Raw genomic sequence first — 23,598 nt, forward strand, 5'->3', positions numbered from 1 at the left:
AAAGAAAAACGGATATTGTAAATATGGATGTTGTAAAAATATTGATTTTGAAAATTTTGAGGTTTTTACAAAAGTTTTATTTAACAATGAATTTATTTTTCTTGTTTTACTTAATTTTCAATTTTTACTTTTAAAAGTTATGTGGCAATGTTTTACTTTTCTTTAAAATTGTCATTATAAATTATGTTACATAAGATTTGACATGTCATTTAACGATTAAATAATAACTTTAATAATGGAAGGACTTGATTGATATAACATCGATAATTTAGGGATGTTATTAGAATACATTGAAGCTTAGGAACTAATTTAAAACGAGGATTATAGTTTGAGGATGTTTAGTGTAATTAACTCATTATAATCTATATTGATCGATTTAATTGATTTAATCGACCAATGTTAAGCTGATTCGATTAGATCAAATAAAATTTAAATTAATTAGTAAGTCAATAGTTATTACTAGATTAAATTGATTTTGGTGAAAGTATCATCGAGGCCTCTGTACTAAGAATTAAATTACATTTTGCTCCTTTTACTAAAAAAATGAGTAAATTAGTATACGTTAGAACAAAGAGAAAAATGGTCTTTTATGTTAAGATTTTCATTAATTGCTACTATTAAAACTGATGTGGTTAACGAAATAACCAGATAGTTACATACAAGGATTCGTTTTTAACAGTAAAAATTGATAAAATTGTTAATAGAATGACCAATTTGCTCCTTAATCTAATGTACAATGACTAATTTGCCTATTTTTTGAGTAGAGGAGCCGAAATATAATCTAACCCCTAGTATAAGGGCTTTAATGATACTTTTACCATCGATTTTCGATTTTTTTACAGAAGGAAAGAAAGGGATAACCCATTTGGATGCTGAATTTGGGCCAGCAAATCAATTCCAGCAATGAACAAGACCAAGGCCGAATGGAAAATGGATACTTCTCTTGGGTTTTGAATCAATTAATTAATTTTTTTTTTTTTTTGCATTTTTCGTTCTTGTTTTCAGCCCAGATTTTCATTCTGAATACCAGAATTCAGTTTAGATTTTCTATTTTAATAATAAATAAAAAATAATCGTCGAGTACCGAATTCAGTTTTTTAGCGAATGATCATCTCAATTTTTTCATCAATGAGCAAACCAGAAAACGGGAAACAAAGGAAAACAGCTTTTTAGCGAATGTTCGACATTTTTCATTATATTAGAAGCCTTTGAACTTAACTGCTGAATAAATAATCTATAAGATCTGCGTCATCCTACTGATTTGATCTTACATTTTCTTCCACAATTGTTGTTTTTTTTTTTTTTAAAGTTAGACCCGATATGGATTTCATGAAGGCATTCGATCAAACTGTTCGCGAAATGTAAGCTCTAAAACTCATCTGTTTCCAAAATTTTTGAATCAGAATTTGGTTGATTACTGTTTTATCTTCAATGATCACTTGATTTATTCATTTAATTCTCAGAAAGAGAGAGGTGAATCTGAAAGTATTAAAGGTTCCAGAGATCGAACAGAAGGTGAGACTATATTGCAATTTGAATTTTTTTTCTTGAATTCTTATTTACTTGTTATTAGATTCGTTGAATTTCGTGTACAAGGTAGAGTTCTCTATAGATTTTGCAGAATTTGAGTGTGAACCAGAAATGTTTATAAGGAAATTACAATGTGTTTAGCTATAGAAACATATTCATCTACGAATATAAAGTTTATGAGATGATCGAAAGCTCGTGTTGAAGCTGCATATTGCTTGTTAGCATACGTGATTTTGAACGTGCTGAGAGATATCATACTTACGTAAATTGTTACTTGATATTTTGGATCTTCCAATTCAGTTGCGATCAACTTAGTGTTGCAAAATGAATCTGCCAACTTTGCTTTAATTATGGAAATGGTTATTGTACGATGTCGCAGGAGATCCAAAATTATTTGTGATTTTACTTCTGCTGTTGCTTGCGATAGTTATGATAAAAATGTGTTACAGTATGTGTTTCTTGTAATAACGTAGGCTATACATTTCAACTTCATGTAAAGTTTCGAAAGATAAGTATGAGTTGTGGAGTGGTAGTTGTTCAACTCATCTTTTAATTATGTGGGCGGTGGATATCCTCACTCATAAGAATTGAGCGTACATTTAATGGCTAGCTATTTACATCTTAAAGAGTAATTGAGGAGATTAATCATTGCTGTTGACGATGGATATCCAGCTTATGGCCAAAAAAAGAAAGTTTTTTGTAAGATTAATCTGGTTACATAATTTTCATGGAAAATGTATATGTAGGTACTGGATGCAACAGACAATGAACCATGGGGTCCTCATGGCGCTGCATTGGCGGAAATAGCGCAGGCCACAAAGAAATTGTAGTTATCAACTTTTGAACATATTTCCCTTCCATTCCGTTTTGTCTCTTGCTGTATTGTTAATTGAATAGGCTATCATATCTTGCAGCTCTGATTGTCAAATGGTTATGAATGTTCTTTGGTCAAGACTTGGTGAGACTGGAAAAGATTGGCGTTACGTCTACAAGGTATGCATATCGTTGCGCGGTATAATTTTAAATTTGATATGTATTTCCAAAGCTTATGCACCTTTTTTTTTCATGCATTCAACAACTAATACTACTACCAGGCATTGTCTGTTATTGAGTATTTGATTTCTAATGGATCTGAGCGTGCAGTCGATGACATAATAGGACGTACTTTCCGAATCGCTGTAAGGCCTGAACCCTTATATTTTCTTAGACTTGCCATTGCATGCTTTTATGGGAGTAAAGTTGAATATTCCCTACTTGTTTCGCATTTCAGTCCCTCATGAGTTTTGAGTATGTTGAGCCAAGTGGGAAAGATATGGGAATCAATGTCCGGAAGAAAGCAGAAACTATAGTGGGTCTCTTGCATAATAAAGAAAGAATACAAGAAGCTAGAAATAAAGCTGCTGCCAACCGTGACAAGTAAGTTTATTTTCAGGAAGTGAAATGGCTATAACACTGAAACATCCCCTAAACTATTTCTCTGTTTTTAAATAAACCCTTATTTGTTTTATATTAAGGGTTTGTTTAGGTGTAAATTAAAGGTTTGGGGCTTATTTGGGTAAAATCAAAAGGATAACGGCTTATTCAGGTTATTAAGAGTATAGGGGCTTATCTAGATAAAACTGTAAAGTGCAATATTATATGAAATTGTATGCTTATAGGTATTTATTGATTAAACTGTGCATCTATTATTGTTTCTAGGTACATTGGCTTGTCATCTACTGGTGTAACCTTTAAGTCTAGCGCATCCTCATTTAGTGGTGGAGGCTACCAAGGTGGGGGGGATAGGTGCGGAGGCTCAAGTGGTAGAAGAGAAAGTGACAGCTATAAGCCGAGGGATAGATATGGAGAACAAAAGTTTGATAAAGATACCTACGTGAAGCCACGCCGAGGGAGTACTGCAAGTGAGAGCCAAGCAAATTCCACAAAGGAGTCTAAACGTCATGGCAGGTTTATGTTTTACATTGTTGATTGTCAACTCCAGGGTTATTATGCACTGCAAGCCATGTTTGGTTCTAGGAATCATATCACCATTGTGAACCCATTTATTCTATATGGTGATTCGTGTTTCACCATGCATAACAACTTGATTATGGAAGTTCAAGCTCTATTACTATAACATGTTTCAACACACACACACACACACACACTTGGTAATGTTGTTTTGCAGCAAGGATCCAAAAAATACCTACGTGAAGCCACGCCGAGGGAGTACAACAATTGACAGCCAAGCAAATTCCACAAAGGAGCCTAGACGTCATGGCAGGTTTATGTTTTACATTGTTGATTGTCAAATCCAGGGTTATCATACACTGCATGCCATGTTTGGTTCTTGGAATCATATCACCATTGTGGATCCATTTATTCTATATGGTGATTCGTGTTTCACCATGCATAATAACTTGATTATGGAAGTTCAAGCTCTATTACTATAACATTTTTAAACACACACACACACACACACACACACATTTGGTAATGTTGGTTTTCAGCAAGGATTCAAAAAATAAATTATCTCCGAAGTTGAGTGATGATGCTAACTACAGTCAAAGCACAAGTGCCCCTACAAATAATTATGAAGCCGGCGATGATGATTTTGATGATTTCGATCCCAGGGGAACTTCTAGGTCTAGTAAGGATATTTTTGTTTGTTTGTTTAGTATATATCTTTGGAGGTTTTTGATAGGCTGTGTTTTACCAATGCATTGTTGATTATTCCTTTGGCAGAGCCAGCGACCGGAGATTCTAATCAAGTGGATCTATTTGGGCAAAGTTTAATGGATGACCTCTTCGATGGACCAGCATCTGCTCCTATGGAACACTCTGCTACAAGTTCTGATTCAACAGAAGTTGATCTATTTGCTGATGCAACTTTTATCTCAGCACCAAACAAAGCAGTAATTGAAGCAAGTCCTCAAGCACAGGTCGGACCCATGTTTCATCTTAATGCACATATATATAAACATATGGATATGTGTATGTGTACTGGAAAAAACACAATTTCTTTTATTTCAGCATGTAGAATGATGACATACAATCTGATTTTCTCGTAGGTGCAGAAACAGATTGATCTATTTGCTTCCCAGCCTGCCATTGTTCCTGCTGTCTCTCCAACTGTCGACCTCTTTGCCGCCACTGATCCAGTTGTCCAACCAGACATCATGGTACCAAAACCCGACCCAACAAATGCTAGCATTATCGATCCATTCGCTACTGTTCCACTGAGCAGTTTTCATAGTTCATCTGACATTTTTGGTTCATTCACTCATTATTCCAATTCACCTTCGAAAGAACCAACACAAACTCCGATTAACGACGTAAACCTCAACAACAACATGAGCACAAAACTCTCACAAGACATTAAACCACCTCAAAAGAAGGATGCTACTTTTCAGGTGAAGTCCGGAATTTGGGCCGATTCATTGAGCCGTGGAATAATCGATCTTAATATATCTGTTCGTAAGTATCCCCTCACTGTATAAATCCCTTCTCTACATATAAGCGGTAAAAGTATCATGAAGCTCTGATTAGGAATTAGATTACATTTTACTCCTCTATTAAAAAAATGGATAAATTAGCCTTTATAGTTTAAATCAAAAAGTAAATTGGTCATGCTAAAAATTTCATCACATTTTACTCTTAAGAATTGATCCCTATACATCACCACGAGGCACGCCACGTGTCATTATTTGGATAATTTGGATACTCCATTAGTTACACCAATTTTTAACAGCGCTAATGGATAAAATTTACTTTTTGATTTCATGTAAATAAATTAATTTCCAATTTTTTTAGTAAAGAGGATAAAATGCAATCTAAAACCTAATATAAGGACTTCCATGGTACTAAGAGCTAGTTTCATTTGGCCACCTCTACTCAAAAAATTGACAAATTAGTTAACTGTATGCTAGATTAAAGAGTAAATTAGTCATTTAGTTAAAAATTTCATTTATTTCTATTATTAAAAACTAAACTATATACGTCAGCATGAGGTACACGTGGCATGCTATATGTCACTGTTTGATTATTTTACCCACCATGCCGATTTTTAAAAGTAAAAATAGATAAAATTTTTAACAGAAAAGACCAATTTATTTTTTGAACTAATATATAGATAATAATTTACTTTTTTTAAGTGAAAAACGAAAAATGTAATATTACACTTTTTTTTTACCACATATTAGCATCTTTTAACTATTCGGCTATCATGTCAGAACCTTGCACGGTCAAGAAGGTTTCACTGGCAGATGTTGGCATACTTGGCGAATTAAGCGACGTAGATAAACGAGACAAAGGACCTCCAATTTCATTACATATGGGGAGAGCAATGGGCACCGGCTCTGGGCTCGGCAAAACCGGCTTCACATCAGCAACTGCCGACGACGATATATTCAGTAGCTTTAAGAAGTAAATGCCTTTTTACTCTCACCTTTTTATTATCCTACCTATTGATAAATTAGTTTCAATCATAAATTCAGATTTATATTTAACAATCATAAAATGGACATACATTCTTGATACCCAAAAAATCAAAGTCCTGAATTATTAACAAAGATCTCAAAATTTGGGCTGTGATTGTATTGAAGTTTTTGGTGAATTTTAGTCCATGTATTATAATTTAATTCTTTATTTTTGGAAATGTTTCCTTTCAATCTCAAGATCTTTCTTTTTTTTTTTCCTTGAATTCTATCAATTTAACTTTTTAAAATATGTGATGGTGCGACATGTATATTATGAAATTTTTAAAAAGTTTACTTAATTATATAAAAGAATGTCAATGTGTATACATCATGATATCACATGTTTGAAAAAATCACCTTAAATCATTTGTCAAAATTAACGGTCAAACCATTAATTTTGATTCAACAATAGTTAAATAAAAACTATACATAAACTATGATTTAATGTGAAATTATATATATGAATTTTGATTTTGTATAATTTTATACATGGAATTTTAATTTGATTCAATTCTTGTAAATTATTAACATAATTATTGATATAACATTATTTTATGTTTATATATTGTATACATAAATAATTATATTTATCCAATATAAAAATAAATTGATATATTTATTTTTTAAATGTATATGATTAAATCAAAATTAAAATTTTAAGTATACATTTGAACTACAATTAGAGTTTCATGTGTATGATTGAACCAAATTAAAGTTCATGAATATAATTGCACATTAAATTAAAGTTTATGTATAATTAATTTTAGGATTTATCCCATAAAAAATTTAAAAATTCTTAAAAATCAATAAACAAAAAAATTAGGATCTAATATAAGCCAAAATATAAAAAACCAATAAAAAAACTCAACATAGTTTAAAACATGTTCATACAGTTTTTTTGGATCGTATTTATCTAGTTTTAGGGTTTCTTTTTCCGGTTCTCTTCTTTGTTTTGATTACATGACATTGGTCCAATCAGTTTTTGGTTGAACCAATTAATCTGATTTGGTTTTGACAATATTGCAAAATACGTTGAAAATGTATTATACAAGGACTTTAAATAGAATTTGACCTCTTTTTTAATGTAACAACAAACAATTTTATCCTATCATAATTAAAACATAACAACGCTGCTAAGCAAACCTTTCCGCCACATTGGATTTTATTCTAATATAAACGATAAAAAAAAATATTTAGAGGACTTTAAGGACAATTATAATTCTGACCAGGTCCTCCAAAGTAAAACATTGGTAATTTTCCATATCCTTCTTGATAATTTAAAGCAGTGTAGCAATACTGTTCATCAGCCCAAGTGCCTACCCACTGTGGATACTTGAGTTGCATTGAGAAATCAACAATGGCAATATTCAGTATGGAACATGCATTCCCTTTTAGACCAGTAGCAAATTTGCCACTTCCCATACCAGTCTTTGTGTGTGGCTTTTTCTTCACATTTGAGCTATAAACTTGTCCACCCCATTCAACCATTGTTGAACTATGATTCAAGTAAAACATTAGGGTTGATGCTGGCCAATAACCAACTGGTATATCTTTCCCAATTTTTAGCCACCAATTGGATGTGTTCGGATCCTGCAAATCAAACCACTCAGATTAGTTCTTCTCGTTAAAGTGATGGACATAGATATTTAATCACTAAATTGATATCACGATTACTTCTTGTGATGATATGTTTTTTTTTCTGTTTTGGTTAGCTATGAACAATTACAAAATAGTCACTAAATTATTTAATTTTATTTTTCTTTATCATCCAATTATCTTAAATTTTGTGTATTTCCATTTTTACAACAAACCATTGTTGAGTGACCTCTACCATAGTTTACCATTTTCTTTTTACTTTTATTCACTCATAAACTCATGTTTATATGATTCTTTTACTATTATTTATTCATACAATCAAGACTATGTGAAAATTCAATAACTATATTCAACCAATAATAAGTTTACAGTTAAATACTTAAAATTGTTTCTAGAAAAAAACCATATCATAAGTTAAATAACCACAACTAATAATATCATCAATTTAATCTCGATTTATTAGAGGGACTAAAATCATAATTAAACAAAAGAAAGAAAAGCCGAGAATAAGGGTTTTAATGTTACCATATAAATGCCAAATCTGAGATAATATTGTTTTCCAAACTCAGTAGAGACAGGCCCGATGGATCCACCAAGTACATGTTGGGAACTTGTTTGAACAAAGCCACTGCAAGTCATGTCAAAGCAACCTGTTGTCTTGTATGAATCTTTCTGTAAATAAAAAAACACAAATTATTTTAATGATTGAATTAATTGCAAATTTTTACTCTTTAAAAACTTTTTTTTTATGTACTTACAGTCCAATGTACAAATAATCTGGTCCTTTTGTCACCATATAATTGTGGGTTTACCTGATAAAAATATTGAAAAGTTACTAAAGAAACTGAAAGGGAAAAAAATGTCGGGTCGGGTTGCATTTAGATTGAATCAATCTGAATCAGGGTTAATAAGGGCAGATACAAGGGAGGGGCAGGGCCTTAACCCCCACAAAATTTTAAAAAATTTCAATTCTAACCTCTTATAAATAATATAGAAGAAATTACACCTTAACCGTTAAAAATGAAAAAAAATTTAAAAAATTTATAATTCAATTTTGTTACCTTTTAAAATATTCTCTGTTCGCTCTTAAGGGTTAATATGAATTTTAAAATTTATGAGTCGTTTTAGTTCAAGACAATTTCAATTGAGATCATCTTGAATTTAGGTTAATTTCGAAATCGAACCTTTTGAGTTTAATTTTTCATGTCGGATCATTATGGATTTGAATATTTTGAGTGAACCATTTCGGATTTAAATTATATAAGTTTAAGTTGTGAACTTTTTATTATCAAATCGAGTCAAGTTTAGATTAGAATTTACCGTCCATCCCGATTCTATGCTTTCAAAATTATCACCAGGGCCAGCTTTAAGCCATATTTGAGCTGTAGTGTATTCATCTTGAGCTTCAACATTCGGATTCCAAATATTGAAGGTTCCTTTAGCTCCTATGTAATTGTATCCAAGTGTAACAAGAGTTGCTGCCTGTTCAAAAAAATAAATAAAAACCATCAATTCAATTAGATCTATCAATTTTCACTCAAATCTGTCAACAAAATCCAGTCAATTCGGACACAAATTAATTAGAAATGAGTCTTAAATCCGAATAACTAGAACAAAAAACAACAAATAGCCCAAAGTTGACCTTAAATTAATTCCAAATATGCTTACGGATCGATTAACAATAATAGGTAGTGCAACAGCGGTGGTATTAATAGACGGAAGTTGGCCATCTTTATGTTCAATTGTTGTGCTTGAATTCAAGACAACTTCATGAGGTTTTCTTCCAAACTGTTGGACAGATTTCGCTCTCAATAAATCCTCTCTTCGAATCCTTCGAATGGGGACGGTTCCTTCCGGACAACTTCCACTTCTTTGCCATGTTTGAAACACTGCTAGCTCTGCAGGCTCGTTTTTGGAGCTCATTTTCTCCTCTTTCAAATCGAAACTGGGTTTCATCTACAATGTTGAATAGCATTACATCTACAACAACAACAACAACAAAAAAAGAAGTAATGATAGAAAGTTTTACCTGAATAACATGATTCTTTAACGCAGGGTGATCAAAAGCAGGCTGTTTGTAGATATCGACGCAATCGATAATATCCCCATCTTCACTCTGCCATAGTCATTTTTCAATGCTCAAAAGAAACACCCATCGGCCAAGTTCGTAATTATCTCGGTTTTAGTAAATACTTTTACCTGTATGGTCTTCACTGCAGGCTTGTTAAGCTGCTTTAATTTCTCTTCAACATCTTTAAAATTCGCATTTCCATTTACTCTATAACACAAATCTGACAAAACCAGAGTCAATAAAACCCTAAAAATAAAACTTGCCATTTCTTTTACTCCCTAAAAAAATGAAGAACGAATGAACCAAATATATCATGAAAAAAGAACCCGTTACAATCTTAAAGATTTATGACTATATACGATGCTTTGGAAACTAAATATTATTTCCTTTATTACTTATTATTTTTATAAAATATAATTTCAAAAATATAAAATACCAACACAGTCTAACAATCCCTTTATTATCATTAAAAATCAGATACGTTTGTATACTCTTTAGCTTTAACCAGTTACATTTTCGTATTAAAATGTCTTTCTTTTTCAAAAGATTAAATCATGATTTTTCATTGAATTTTAATTATTACATAATTTTATTTACTTTTTTATTAATATTGCATTTATTTATTTCGTTTTTGGAATAAACTTTAATTAATTGGTTATTTTAACTATCTTATCCGTCACTAATTACTAATTAAATTTGAATATTTTTTATTTATTTCTTTATTAGAATTTATCAAAATAAAATTTCCTTAACTGATATTTTTTCATTAAAACAAATATTAATTACTTTTCATCATTCATCAGTTTCCTTTAATTTTAAAAAGTTTAGATTAAATACCCTTAATGAAGTTATTATGTTAATATACCTGCAGTTTTATATATACAAGAAATCCTATTGCATACGTATATATATGCAATATATTCGAATTAAAAATAAAATAATTTAACTTGTGAGTAAAAGAAAATTGAAATAGATGAATACATCATAATGAAATCATCATTTTTTATAGCACATCAAAAGAGATCAAATTAGTGAAAATAAAATTCAATATTAAAATTCTATTTTTTAAAATTAACTATTGAATTGACTTGTTACACCAAGCGTAATCAATTATATTATTTATGTACACAAATTTAGTGAGAGAAAATATGTTATATTAAAAGTTCATTTTTTTAAAGTTTACTCAAAATTATTATTATTAGCATAGTGGTAAAGAATTTATTTATAAATCTATTAAACATGAGTTCAATTATTAGACATGTTAATTTTAGTTATTTTATTTAACAATTATATGAAAGTATGGAAAAAATGCTATCAAAATAATAATAATAATCATTTAATAAAAAGTATATTAGTCATTTCTTAATCGAGTTGGTAGACGATTAACCCGTGACACTAACCTAATCATGAGTTTTATTAATAGTATAGATTTAATTAAAACAATAAATCCAGTCACAATTTTATCACTATCTAAATATTTCCTTGGAACAAATGCATATATTTGTTGTAAAAATACTATGGAAACCCTTGTACTAAGAGTCAGCATATTGACAAATTCAGCAACGTAAAGTACCTCCATTTTATATGGGGAGAGCAATGAGCAACGAGACAAAGGCCAATTTTTTCCTTGAATTCTATCAATTTATTTGGTGTGACTTAATTTTTTTAAAATATGTGATGGTGCTAAATATGTTGAAAATGTATTATACAAGGACTTTAAATAGAATTTGACCTTTTTTTAATGTAAAAACAAATAATTTTATTCTATCGAACAACGATGCCAAGGAAACCTTGCCACCACATTGGATTTTATTCTAATATAAACGATAAAAAAAATATTTAGACTCTAAGGACAATTATAATTCTGACCAGGTCCTCCAAAGTAAAAAATTGGTAACTTTCCATATCCTTCTTGGTAATTCAAAGCAGTGTAGCAATACTGTTCATCAGCCCAAGTGCCTACCCACTGTGGGTACTTGAGTTGCATTGAGAAATCAACAATGGCAATATTATCCATCGAACATGCATTCCCTCTTAGACCAGAAGCAAATTGGCCACTTCCCATGCCGGTCTTTGTGTGTGGCTTTTTCTTCACATTTGAGCTATAAACTTGTCCACCCCATTCAACCAGTGTTGAACTATGATTCAAGTAAAATAGTAGTGTTGATGCTGGCCAATACCCAACTGGTATATCTTTCCCAATTTTTAGCCACCAATTAGCTGTGTTTGGATCCTGCAAATCAAACCACCCGATTACCCGTTAAAATTGATGATGTGGATTCTTTTTACTGATATTGGATCATACATGCAACATTAAATAAAATTTCAATCAACTAGACTAAATTGATAATAAATTTACATCTCATCACATTGTTACTTTAACAACAACGATGATAAATTGTGCTATTAATTTAAACCTATGAATAATGTTGTAATAGGAAATGGGCCAAATTATATCAAATTCAAAATTTAATCTCTTTACTTCTTATTTATTTTTATAATGTTATTGTAAGTTTAATTTGATAAAACTATTAGTTGTTGTTATTAAAATGATCACGTGAATTTTTTTTACTATTAATCAATCATTAAAAACATCTAAAAATCCTATAAAAAACGTTCAATCAATATTAAATTTACACGTTTCTAGAAAAACCAACATGATAATTTTAACAATTAATGATGTGATGTCATCAATTTAATCTCGATTTTCTAGAGGGACTAAAGTCACAATTAAAGCAAAGAAATAGCTGAGAAAAAAAGGGGTTAAAGTTACCATATAAATGCCAACAGTGAGATAATATTGTTGACCAAACTCAGTAGAGACAGGCTCAATGGATCCACCAAGTAAATATTGGGAACTTGTTTGAACAAAGCCACTGCAAGTCATGTCAAAGCAACCTGTTGTCTTGTATGAATCTTTCTGTAAATAAAAAACACAACTTTTTTAATGATCTAACTAATTGCACAATTTTGCTCTTTAAAAACTTTTTTATGTACTTACAGTCCAATGTGCAAATAATCTGGTCCTTTTGTCGCCATATAATTGTGGGTTTACCTGAGAATAATATTGAAAAGTTATTAAAGAAACTGAAAGGAAAAAAAAATGTCGGATCGGGTTGCTTTCAGATTGAATCAATCTGAATCAGGGTTAATTTGGACTTTAGAACTTTTCTAGACATTCTGGTTTAGGTCAGTTTCAGTTGGAATCATTTTAAATTTAGGTAAATTTGAAGTTCGAACCTTTTGGATTTGGTATTTTAAGTCGGATTATTTTAAATTAGAATTATTATAAATTATTTTTTTATTACCAAATCGAATTAAATCAAATTTCGGGGTTGAGTCAACTTACTATCCATCCGGATTCTATGCTTTCAAAATTATCACCAGGGCCAGCTTTAAGCCAGATTTGAGCTGTAGTGTATTCATCTTGAGCTTCAACATTTGGAGTCCAAACATTGATATCCGCTTTAGCTCCTATGTAATTGTATCCAACTGTAACAAGAGTTGCTGCCTGTTTGAGAAGTAAAAAAAAACCCCACCAATTGGATTAGATTAGTCAATTTTAACTCGTACCTTTCAACAAAATTCAGTCAACTTAAACACAAAATCGATTTAACTATGAAAACTCAATAAACTAAACTTAAATTATTTGGAACCCAAAATAATCTAAGCTCAAAAAAAGTAAAACTAAAAAATGATTCAAATAATTAATCAGAAATGAGCCTCAAACCCGAATTAAAATGACACGAAGATTTTAAAATTTTAATTAACACGGAATATGCTTACGGATCGATTAACAATAACAGGCATTGCGAGTGCGGTGGTATTAATAGATGGAAGTTGGCCATCTTTATGTTCAATTGTTGTATTTGATTTCAAGACAACTTCAGGAGGTTTTCTTCCGAATTGTTGGACGGATTTCGCTCTCAGTAAATCCACTCTTCGAATCCTTCGAATTGGAACGGTTCCTTCCGGACAACTTCCGCTTCTTTGCCATGTTTGAAAGACTGCTAGCTTCGTGGACTCGTTTTTCAAGCTCAATTTCTCCTCTTTCAAATCAAAACTAGGTTTCATCTGTAATGTTGAATAGCATCCGTTATGTCCACAATCACAATCATAGAAGAAAATAATAAAAAGAAAATTTACCTGAATAATATGATTTTTTAATGCAGGATGATCGAAAGCAGGCTGTTTGTAGATATCGACGCAATCGATAATATCCCCATCTTCACCCTGCCATAACCATTTTCAACGCTCAAAATAAACACTCATTTCGATCTTATTCGTATTCATATAATTATATCGTGTCTAATATTTTCTCGGTTTTAGTAAATACTTTTACCTGTATGGTCTTCACTGCAGGCTTGTTAAGCTGCTTTAATTTCTCATCAATTTCTTTAAAATTAGCTTTTCCAGTTACTCTATTACACAAATATGAAAAAACCAGAATCAATAAAACCCTAAAAATAAAATTTGCCATTTTGTAAAAAAGATTATTAAAAAATGAAGAACGAATGAAACAAATATAAGATGAAAAAATGTAACTGTTACAATCTTAAAGATTTATGACAATCTATGATGTTTTAGAAACTAAAGATTATTTCCTTTATTAGTTATTATTACTATATATATATATATATATATATATATATAAATAAAAATCTAAAGAAATATGACCAATGGTTGTCCAAGTCGTCTTCGACATGGTTTTTAATTATAGCCACATCATCATGAGATACATATATTAGATTGCCTTGTCAGTCACCTTATCATTTAACAGTAGAAAATGATAGAATTTTTAATAAAAAGATTAGTTTGTTTTTATATGTGACGTATAAAGATTAATTTGCTCATTTTTTTTGAGTTGATGGAAAAAAGACAATTTGACTCCTAATACATGGCCTTCATAGTACAATCAACCATTTCTATAACAATCATTCGCCAAAACAACCAAGTTTCTAGTAGAACTGATTTTTTATATTTTATTTTAACCCTCTATATCATATTCTCACTTAGAACAACAACAACCATAGTTATGATGCATGTTCTTTATCAAATTAATTTTCTATAACAACAGATTGTACAAAATTTTAAGTAAAATTATAGTTGTTTCATATAAGAAAACCTATTAATGATAATTTATTAAATAAAACTTATTTTAATCAATATAATGTTCAAATTTCAAGTGAAAAATTTTATTAAATGAAAATAATCTTCAACGATCGGAATTAAATATATCAATTCAATAAACTATTAAGTTCTTTGTTCTACTATGAATTTGGAACGTCATAAACTTATAACTTGATTATTTAAATTTAACAACTCTGATAAATTAATTAATTTATTTTGATAACTCATACTAATTAATTAAACTTGTTAGATTCATGAACTTCATAATTAATTATGTGAAATATGTAAATTAAAATATGCATAAAAGTAATAATGCATGAATCGCAATAAATATTTTAATTTTGTTGATTTGATTCGGACTTAAACATAATTTTTTCTTTTTTATTTAATAAAAATTCATTATATGAATTCTATATTAAATTTACAACAATTATCTCACAATAACAAAATGGTATTATAGGCGTACAACAACTGTCTCTCTATAATAGGTAAAATCTTAATAGATAAATAGAGCTGTTATAGAGAGAGTTAATTGTACTTTCACCTACGCAAACCATGATTTTATTATAATATAAACCATGGACACAAGCCAAAAACAAGAACAAAAACTATCTAGAGGACTCTATGGACAATTATAATTCTGACCAGGTCCCCCAAAGTAAAAAGTTGGTGAACTTTCGGATCCATCTTGGTGATTTAATGCAGTGTAGCAATAATTCTCTTCAGCCAAAGTGGTCACCTCAGGTGGGTACTGAAGTTGCGTTGAGAAATCCACAATGGCAATATTCTCCATGTAACATGCATTCCCTTTTAGACTAGAAGCAAATTTGCCACTCCCCATGGCGGTCTTGGTGTGTGGCGATTTCCTCACAGTTGAGCTATAAACTTGTCCACCCCATTCAACCATTGTTGCACTATTCTTCAAGGCATTTAGTGTTGATGCTGGCCAATACCCAACTGCTATACCATTCCCAAATATTAGCCACCAATTGTTTGTGTTTTCATCCTACAAACCAAACAATTCAAAATAAAATCGATGTACAACAAAGAAAAGACGTTGGCTTATTAGTTAAAGTTGAGTCCTTGAGTCAATGAGACTCGGTAAAAGTATTATGGAGGTTTTTATATTAAGAGTCAGATTATATTTTTCTTCCTCTACAAAAAAGAAAAAGAAGAAGAAGGTAAATCAATCCTTGTATGTTAGATAAAAGAACAAACTGATTTTTTCATTAAAAGTTTCATTCATTTTTATTGTTAAAAACTAATCCCTTTATGTTAGCATAAGGTATATGTGACACACCATGTGTAATTGTTTGGTTATTTCGTCAGACACCCTAGTTTTTAACAGTGGAAATGGATAAATTCTTTAACAGAAATGATTGGTTTGCTCTTTGATCTAACATACATAGACTAATTTACCTATTTTTTGAGTAAAGAGAGCAAAATGCAATCCCTCTATTTTTTTTTTTAACTTCTATAATATTACGGTAGGTCTAAATTGTGTTATCAATTTAGACCCAGGAATAATATCCGAAAAGTATAAGGAATTTGAACATATTTTAACCTAAATTTATATATATATCAACATAATGTCATCATCAATTTAATAACAACTAATTGTCAATTTAGACCTAGGAATAATTTGATAATAGTAAATGACTTTGATAATAGTAAATGACCGAATTATATCAAAATTAAAAATTTATCCCTTTGATTTTTTCAACTTCTATAGTATTATGGTAGGTCCGAAATGATAAGACTACCTGTAGTTATTATTAAAGTGATAGCATGATTTTCTTTTATTGTTATTTCGGTCATACAGTTAAGACTATATAAAAATTCATTCGTTCAACTATATCCAACTAAAAATAAATCTACATCATAGCTCTGATAACGATAATTTAATCTCAATTACTACAAGGACTAAAATTATAACTAGACCAAAGAAAAAGCTGAGAGAAAAAAAAAGAGGTCAATGTTACCATATAAATGCCAATGGTGATATAGTACTGTTGGCCTAACTCCATGGAGATAGGCGAAATGGCTGCACCAAGGGCAATTTTAGAGCTTGTTTGAATGAAGCCACTGCATTGGAGGTCAAAACAACCTGTTGTCTTGTAAGAATCTTTCTGCAAATATGTTGGATAATGTGATGTCATCAATGTGTACATTAGCCATATAATTCTTTCCAACAGGATAAAACACATATAATTTTTAATGATTTAATTAATTGTGAAATCTTATGATTGACGTAATGATTAAAGGATATTCATCCATAGTACGTGTGTGATATGTGTGAGCAATAACTCTATAATTGTACAATACAGAAAAAATTAATTGTAAAAACTTTCATGTACTTACAGTCCAATGTGCAAATAATCTGGTCTTTTTGTCACCATATAATTGTGGGTTTACCTGAGAAAAAGTATTGAAAAGTTATTAAGAAAAACTAAAGGAACTGAAAAAAAAAAATGTTGTGTGAGGTTACTTTTGGATTGAATCGATCCGATTTGGGATTGGTTTAAGTTAATTTCGAGTTCAGATTTTTTAGATTTGATTTTTTAAATTGGGTCATTATCAGTTTAATAATATTTATATTGATCATTTCGAGTTTAGGTCTAAATTAATTTAGGTTGTCAAACATTTTATTATCAAATAGAGATGAAAGCAAACTTACCGTCCATCCGGATTCTATGCTTTCAAAATTATCATTAGGGCCAGCTTTAAGCCAAACTTGAGCAGTAGTGAAATCTTCAGATTCAACATTTGGGTTCCAGACATTGATATTCGCTTTAGCTCCTGTGTAATTTGCTCCAACTGTAACAAGAATTGCTGCCTGTTTAAAAAAAAAAAAAAAACAAACACCGATCAATCAATTTTGACTTAAATTCGTGAATAAAATTCGGTCAACTCAAATTTAACTATGGGAAGTCAAGAAATCAAAACTAAATTATTTGGAATCTAAAATAATTTAAATTCAAAATGAGTAAAACTAAAAATATTCAAATAAAAACAATAAAGTTGACCCGAACTAAAATGACTCGAACATATGCTTACGGATCGGTTAACAACAGCAGGAAATGCGAGTGCGTTGCTATTAATAGATGGAAATCGACCATCTTTATGTTCAATTGTTGTGTTTGATTTCAAGACAACTTCTTGAGGTTTTCTTCCAAACTGTTGGACAGATTTTGTTCTCAGTAAATCCTCCCTTCGAATCCTTCGAATTGGGACAGTTCCTTTCGGGCAGCTTCCGCTTTTTTGCCATGTTTGAAACACAGTTAGCTTCGACGACCAATTTTTTGAATTGAATTCCATTTCTTTGAAATTGAAACTGGGTTTCATCTACAATGTTCAATAGCATCCATTACATCCGCAGCTGTAATGATTAAAAAAATAAAAATAAAGTGATGATAGAAATTTTTTTACCTGAATAACGTGATTCCTTAATGCAGGGTGATCGAAAGTAGGTTGTTTATAGATATTGACACAATCGATAATATCCCCATCATCACTCTGCCATAGGCATTATCAACACTCTTAAATGAACACCAATTTTCATGTCTAATATTATTTAGGGTTTTAGTAAATACTGTTACCTGTATGGTCTTCACAGCAGGCTTGTTAAGCTGCTTTAATTTCCCATCAACATCTGCGTGAATTTCTTTGAAAGTAGCTTTTCCATTTAGTCTGTTACTCAAATATGATAAAACCAGAATCAAGAAAACCCAAAAAATAAAATTTGCCATTGTTTTACGCTCCCTAAAAAATTGTATAAGTAATGAAGACAAAGTGCTTCTTAACCTTTTCTTTAAAAACGAAAATCTGTTCTTTGGGTCTTGAAAATTGCTGTAATATAAGAAGTTGAATGCTTCAATTTTTAAATTCTGATAAATGACAAAGTGCTTTTTAAGAATGTTTTTAATTCAATTCCTTGTTGGGCATACGTAATTAATAAAATCCCTTACAAGGATAAAAAAATAATGTATTTACCTTAAATTTGGAGATGTAATGAATAATATCTTATCTGGCAAATCTAAAATATATTTTTTTAAATCATCGACAACGATATCTGAATTAAGTTTGAATTTTGAAATCAATACTTTATCTAATTATTACCTTTGACCTAAACATACTCGACCGTAAAATGTATAAGTACACTCGTAGTTATAAAAAGAAAATCTAAACTCAATGTAGGTATATTAAATTAGATGAAAAATTCAAATAATATTAAAGATTACATATCGCTTATGCAGTGAAAGTTAAATTATATCTTTATAGATTAAAACTAGTTTGTATTCGGTGCAATAACAAGTCGGTTTTATATATTTAATTTTATAATATTAGTTCTTGCTTAAAATTTTAATGAATTTCTTCAAAAATAATTAATAAATTAAAATTAATGTAATTACAAAATATTTTTAAAAATATTTAATATAAAATTCATCATGGTTTGAGTATTAATATTAATATATTATAATTTAAATAATATTATTAATAATTTCTTATAGGTTATTTATTTTATATATATTATTAAATTAATTTGTTTTAATGCTAAAACTATTAATATTCTATTTTTTATAATTTTATATTTATCTTTGCTCTAATTTAATCAATGAATGTAATTAACTCCTATTATATTTACAAAGTATAAATTTAATTTGATAAATGTTATTAATACGTGTCTTTTTTAAACTATATTTTAAGCTTAACGATGTAAGCTTTATTAATTTTATTATTATAACATTAAAAGTTAATTCAATTTAAGTAAAATCTTAAAATGAAGAGATAATTTATTTAAAATTAATTTCATATTTAAAATATAAAAAATAATAAACAAAAAAATTAAACAAAAGACATGGTAAAATTTAAAATTTTAAAAGGCAAGGAGGAAAAGAGAAATTTACCCAGATTGTAAATTAGTGTGAAAGCGTCGGTGTCAATAAAACTATAATGAGAACATGATATGTTCCAGCCTTCCAGGTCCCTATATTCTCTGTCCATTTTAGTCTCGTACTTTTATTATTAATCAAATTTAACAATGTAAGTTTAATTGCTAATACTTGTTAAAATTGTCCTATTAAATTCATCACTAGTAAAAGCAAATGGCTACTAACACCACAATAGACACTATTGTTGAACTATGATTCAAGTAAAATAGTAGGCTTGATGCTGGCCAATACCCAATTATCAAATCTTCTTTAATTTTTAGCCACCAATTGTTCGTGTTTGGATCCTGCAAATCAAACATCTCGATTAGATGTAGTTGTTAAAGTGATAATAATTTTACATGTCAGTCAAATCTTAAGATGATTTATGTATATATAAACAATTAGCCAACGAGGTTTTGGCTTTTCAGTTGAAGTAGAAGTCTTGAGTTCTTGAGACTTAGGTTTGAGTTTCTCTATGCTTAATTTATGTCATATGTGGGTTTTATTATGTTCTTTCCGGTGATTATATTTTGTAATAGTATTATTATTTTAAAAAATTTATTTTTATTCTGGTTATAGTTCTCGTTCTATGTTCAGATTTAACCATTTCGTTTCAGTTTAACACTTAATTTTTCTCAGCCAAAGTAAAATTGACCTTAAACCCTAAATTAAATTGATAACACAATTCAATTAGTAGGCTTAAATTGATGATAATGCAGTTAGTAGTTGTCCTTAAAGTGATAAAATAATAAATTTAGGGTTAGTCTATACTCAAAGTCTTTATACTATTTATACAATTGGAATTTGGTCCCCCTATATTTATTTCAAGGAATTTAGATAACTATATTTTCAGATTTAGGGTTAGTCTATGCTCAAGGAATTTAGATATAAGAACTTTGAGTATGTTTTAACCTAAATTTATATCTTAGCAGAATGGTGTTGTTGTTTTATGGAAGAATCACGTCATCAATTTAATAGCAACAACTAATTGTGTTATCAATTTAGATCTAGAAATAACATTATAAAAGTAAAGGAATCAAATTATACCAAATCTGAAAATTAGTCCCCTCTAATTTTTTCTACTTTTATATTGTTATAGTAGGTCCAAATTGATAAGACCATTAGTTGTTATTGTTCAAAGTGATAAGATGAAATTTTTTTTACTGATACTGGATCATACAATCAAGGCTATATGAAAATTCAGTCAACTAAATTCAACTAATAATAAATCCACATCATAGCTCTAATAACGAAAATTTAATCTCGATTTACTAGAGGGACTAAAATGAGAATTAGACCAAAGAAAAAGCTGAGGGAAAAAAAAAGGGTTAAGGTTACCATAAATATGCCAACATTGATATAATACTGTTGACCAAACTCAGTGGAGACAGGCGCAAGGGCTCCACCAAAGGCAACTTTGGAGCTTGTTTGAACGAAGCCACTGCAATGGAGATCAAAGCAACCTGTTGTCTTGTATGAATCTTTCTGCAAATAAAACATTCACAATTTTCAATGATTGAATTAAATTCAAATAATAATAAAAAAAGGTTAAATTCCTTTTTCAGGCCTAAACTTGGTAACTATTCTCGCATTGAACTTAAACTTTATTTTTTGTCCAAGATTGATCCTGAACTTGACAATTATTTTCATATTGGGGCCTAAATTTTTTCTTTTCGAAGTTAGTCCTTGAACTTGGCAATTTTTCCCATATTGGGGTCTAAACTTTTTTTTCCAAGTTAGTCTTTAATATTTCCTTTAAAATCCTAAAGTTACCCAAATGTGGAAACAATTGCTAAGTTTAGGCTCTAGTATGAGAACAATTACCAAGTTCATGGACTAACTTGGATAAAGAAAATGTTCAAGCTCCAATGTAGGAACAATTACCTAGTTTAAGCCTAATGTAGGAACAATTATCAAGTTCGGGGACTAACTTAAACTAAAAAAAATTCAAAGCCTCAGTGGGAGAGTTGTTGCCAAGTTCAGGCCATAAATGGTAATTTAACCAAAAAAAAAGACTTATATGTACTTACAGTCCAATGTGCAAAAAATCTAGTCTTTTTGTCACCATATAATTGTGGGTTTACCTGAGAAAATATATAAAAGTTATTCAGAAAAACAAAAGGAACAAAAAGGAAGTGTCAAGTGAGGTTGCTTTTGGATTGAATCAATGGTCAATTTAGGTTTTAAAGTTTTTATGTGATTTTGGTTTTGGTAAATTTTAATTTGGGTGTCTTTTTATTGGTCAATTTCGAATTTAAATATTTTGAGTTTGATTTATTAGTTGGATCATTATTTGTTTGAATCATTTGTATACAAGTAATTTTGAGTTCAGATTAGACAAGTTTAAATTGAGCTTTTATTATCAAATCAGGTTAGATTAGAGTCGAAGTTAGAAAATTATTTTAAAAGTTGGAATTAAATTATATATTTTTATGAAAGTTAAAATATAATTTCACAATTTTAGTAACTTGTATATTTATAATTTTAAAAGACTAAATCAAAATTTTATCATTTTTGGGAGATAAAATATAATTTTACTTTTTACATAATTAAAATTTTGCAAAACTTAAAAGGTTGATATTAAAATTTCACATTTTAAAGGGTCGAGTACCCTACCAACTAGATCGAATTTTCAAGTTTGCATAAGAACTTACCATCCATCCGGATTCCAAGCTTTCAAAATTATCACCAGGGCCAGCTTTAAGCCAAATTTGAGCAGTAGTGAACTCATCTTCAGATTCAACATTTGGATTCCAAACATTGATATCTGCTTTAGCTCCTATGTAATTGTATCCAACTGTAACAAGAGTTGCTGCCTGTTTCAAAAAAAAACACACACAGAGTCAATTCGATTAGATCCATCAATTTTAACTCGAATTTGTCAATAAAATTTGGTCAATCCAAATACAAACTCAAAATGAGCGAAACCCAACTGATTTGAGCAAATAATCAGAAATGAAATTCAAGCCTAAATTATCTGAACTTGAAACAACAAGAATCCAAAGTCGACCCAAACTAAAATGCGGCGAAAATCCCTAATTAAACCTGAAATATATGCTTACGGATCGATTAACAATTGTAGGCATTGAGAATTTAGTGTTGTTAAAAAATGGAGATTGGCCATCTTTATGTTCTATTGTTGTGTTTGATTTCAAGACAACTTCTTGAGGTTTTCTTCCAAACTGTTGGGCAGAATTTGCTCTTAGTAAATTCTCTCTTCGAATCCTTCGAATCGAGACAGTTCCTTCCGGACAGCTTCCGCTTTTTTGCCATGTTTGAAACACAGTTAGTTTCGACGACTCATTTTTCGAGTTGATTTTCAGTTCTTTTAAATCGAAACTGGGTTTCATCTACAATGTTCAATAGTATCAATTACATCCGCAATCGCAGTGATAAAAAAAAAAAGAAAAGAAAAAAGAACAGTAATGATATAAAAAGATTTACCTGGATAACGTGATTCCTTAATGCAGGGTGATCAAAAGCAGGTTGTTTATAGATTTCGACGCAATCAATGATATCCCCATCTTCACTCTATCATAGCCATTTTCAACACTCAAAAGTAAGCACCAATTTCGATTTTGTTGTGTTTGTGTAATCATATCGTGTCTAATTTTTTCAGGTTTTAGTAAAAACTTTTACCTGTATGGTCTTCACTGCAGGCTTGTTAAGCTGCTTTAATTTCTCTTCAACATCTTTAAAATTAGCTTTTCCATTTACTCTGTTACTCAAAAATAATAAAATCACAGCCAAGAAAACCCTAAAAATAAATTTTGCCATTTTCTTTAAACTCCCTAAAAAATTGTATAAAAAATGAAGACAGAGTGCTGCTTAACCTTTCTTTAAAAATTAAAATTTTAATTATTATTTTTTTGTTCTTGAAAAC

The 23,598-nt window shown here is 29.8% G+C and overlaps 4 protein-coding genes across 6 annotated transcripts; 1 reads left to right on the forward strand and 3 right to left on the reverse strand.

The window, feature by feature from the left end:
• Positions 1 to 810: 810 nt before the first annotated feature.
• On the forward strand, positions 811 to 6,166 carry LOC108469266 (clathrin interactor EPSIN 1-like). Of its 3 annotated transcripts, none has more exons than XM_053018171.1 (13): positions 811 to 1,178; positions 1,310 to 1,361; positions 1,464 to 1,515; positions 2,277 to 2,356; positions 2,445 to 2,523; positions 2,625 to 2,708; positions 2,801 to 2,946; positions 3,229 to 3,477; positions 3,698 to 3,793; positions 4,020 to 4,159; positions 4,255 to 4,451; positions 4,581 to 4,986; positions 5,742 to 6,166. In XM_053018171.1, the coding sequence occupies exons 2-13, from the start codon at positions 1,321 to 1,323 to the stop codon at positions 5,936 to 5,938; spliced, it is 1,767 nt and encodes a 588-aa protein (XP_052874131.1). In that variant the 5' UTR covers positions 811 to 1,178; positions 1,310 to 1,320; the 3' UTR covers positions 5,939 to 6,166. The 3 variants fall into 3 exon arrangements, with proteins under 3 accessions (XP_052874131.1, XP_052874132.1, XP_052874133.1); XM_053018172.1 differs by having other exon boundaries at positions 1,314 to 1,361; XM_053018173.1 differs by having other exon boundaries at positions 811 to 1,361; positions 4,587 to 4,986.
• A 955-nt stretch (positions 6,167 to 7,121) lies between these two features.
• LOC128296437 (uncharacterized) lies at positions 7,122 to 9,976 on the reverse strand. Its single transcript, XM_053031644.1, has 7 exons — positions 9,783 to 9,976; positions 9,613 to 9,699; positions 9,252 to 9,539; positions 8,904 to 9,065; positions 8,342 to 8,395; positions 8,109 to 8,255; positions 7,122 to 7,577 (listed from the first exon to the last, which is right to left on the reverse strand). Exons 1-7 carry the CDS (start codon positions 9,918 to 9,920, stop codon positions 7,191 to 7,193), a joined length of 1,263 nt encoding a protein of 420 aa, XP_052887604.1. The 5' UTR covers positions 9,921 to 9,976; the 3' UTR covers positions 7,122 to 7,190.
• A 1,411-nt stretch (positions 9,977 to 11,387) lies between these two features.
• Positions 11,388 to 14,152, reverse strand: LOC128279451 (uncharacterized). Its single transcript, XM_053018377.1, has 7 exons — positions 13,997 to 14,152; positions 13,801 to 13,887; positions 13,441 to 13,728; positions 13,004 to 13,165; positions 12,656 to 12,709; positions 12,428 to 12,574; positions 11,388 to 11,887 (listed from the first exon to the last, which is right to left on the reverse strand). The coding sequence occupies exons 1-7, from the start codon at positions 14,132 to 14,134 to the stop codon at positions 11,501 to 11,503; spliced, it is 1,263 nt and encodes a 420-aa protein (XP_052874337.1). The 5' UTR covers positions 14,135 to 14,152; the 3' UTR covers positions 11,388 to 11,500.
• A 1,062-nt stretch (positions 14,153 to 15,214) lies between these two features.
• Positions 15,215 to 23,598, reverse strand: LOC108468348 (uncharacterized). Its single transcript, XM_053031645.1, has 14 exons — positions 23,355 to 23,598; positions 23,160 to 23,246; positions 22,955 to 23,065; positions 22,370 to 22,531; positions 21,746 to 21,799; positions 21,054 to 21,200; positions 19,902 to 20,020; positions 18,384 to 18,633; positions 18,214 to 18,300; positions 17,842 to 18,129; positions 17,462 to 17,620; positions 17,146 to 17,199; positions 16,767 to 16,913; positions 15,215 to 15,790 (listed from the first exon to the last, which is right to left on the reverse strand). The coding sequence occupies exons 1-14, from the start codon at positions 23,490 to 23,492 to the stop codon at positions 15,407 to 15,409; spliced, it is 2,187 nt and encodes a 728-aa protein (XP_052887605.1). The 5' UTR covers positions 23,493 to 23,598; the 3' UTR covers positions 15,215 to 15,406.

The sequence above is a fragment of the Gossypium arboreum genome, chromosome 8 (genome assembly GCF_025698485.1).
Source record: "Gossypium arboreum isolate Shixiya-1 chromosome 8, ASM2569848v2, whole genome shotgun sequence".
In the NCBI taxonomy this organism is placed as follows: domain Eukaryota; kingdom Viridiplantae; phylum Streptophyta; class Magnoliopsida; order Malvales; family Malvaceae; genus Gossypium; species Gossypium arboreum.

Excerpts from the sequence above, each read along its gene's own strand:
- LOC108469266 (XM_053018171.1), top strand. The coding sequence starts at position 1,321 with ATGGATTTCATGAAGGCATTCGATCAAACTGTTCGCGAAAT. Across the intron at positions 2,709-2,800 it reads GACGTACTTTCCGAATCGCT|TCCCTCATGAGTTTTGAGTA; the intron begins GTAAGGCCTGAA and ends TTCGCATTTCAG. Across the intron at positions 3,478-3,697 it reads GAGTCTAAACGTCATGGCAG|CAAGGATCCAAAAAATACCT; the intron begins GTTTATGTTTTA and ends GTTGTTTTGCAG.
- LOC128296437 (XM_053031644.1), bottom strand. The coding sequence starts at position 9,920 with ATGGCAAGTTTTATTTTTAGGGTTTTATTGACTCTGGTTTTGTCAGAT. Across the intron at positions 9,540-9,612 it reads TAAAGAATCATGTTATTCAG|ATGAAACCCAGTTTCGATTT; the intron begins GTAAAACTTTCT and ends TCAACATTGTAG. Across the intron at positions 8,396-8,903 it reads GCATAGAATCGGGATGGACG|GTAAACCCACAATTATATGG; the intron begins GTAAATTCTAAT and ends TATTTTTATCAG.
- LOC128279451 (XM_053018377.1), bottom strand. The coding sequence starts at position 14,134 with ATGGCAAATTTTATTTTTAGGGTTTTATTGATTCTGGTTTTTTCATAT. Across the intron at positions 13,729-13,800 it reads TAAAAAATCATATTATTCAG|ATGAAACCTAGTTTTGATTT; the intron begins GTAAATTTTCTT and ends TCAACATTACAG. Across the intron at positions 12,710-13,003 it reads GCATAGAATCCGGATGGATA|GTAAACCCACAATTATATGG; the intron begins GTAAGTTGACTC and ends TATTATTCTCAG.
- LOC108468348 (XM_053031645.1), bottom strand. The coding sequence starts at position 23,492 with ATGGCAAAATTTATTTTTAGGGTTTTCTTGGCTGTGATTTTATTATTT. Across the intron at positions 18,634-19,901 it reads ACAATAGTGTCTATTGTGGT|CAATTTTCAAGACCCAAAGA; the intron begins GTTAGTAGCCAT and ends CTTATATTACAG. Across the intron at positions 18,301-18,383 it reads CTGCTGTGAAGACCATACAG|AGTGATGATGGGGATATTAT; the intron begins GTAACAGTATTT and ends TGCCTATGGCAG.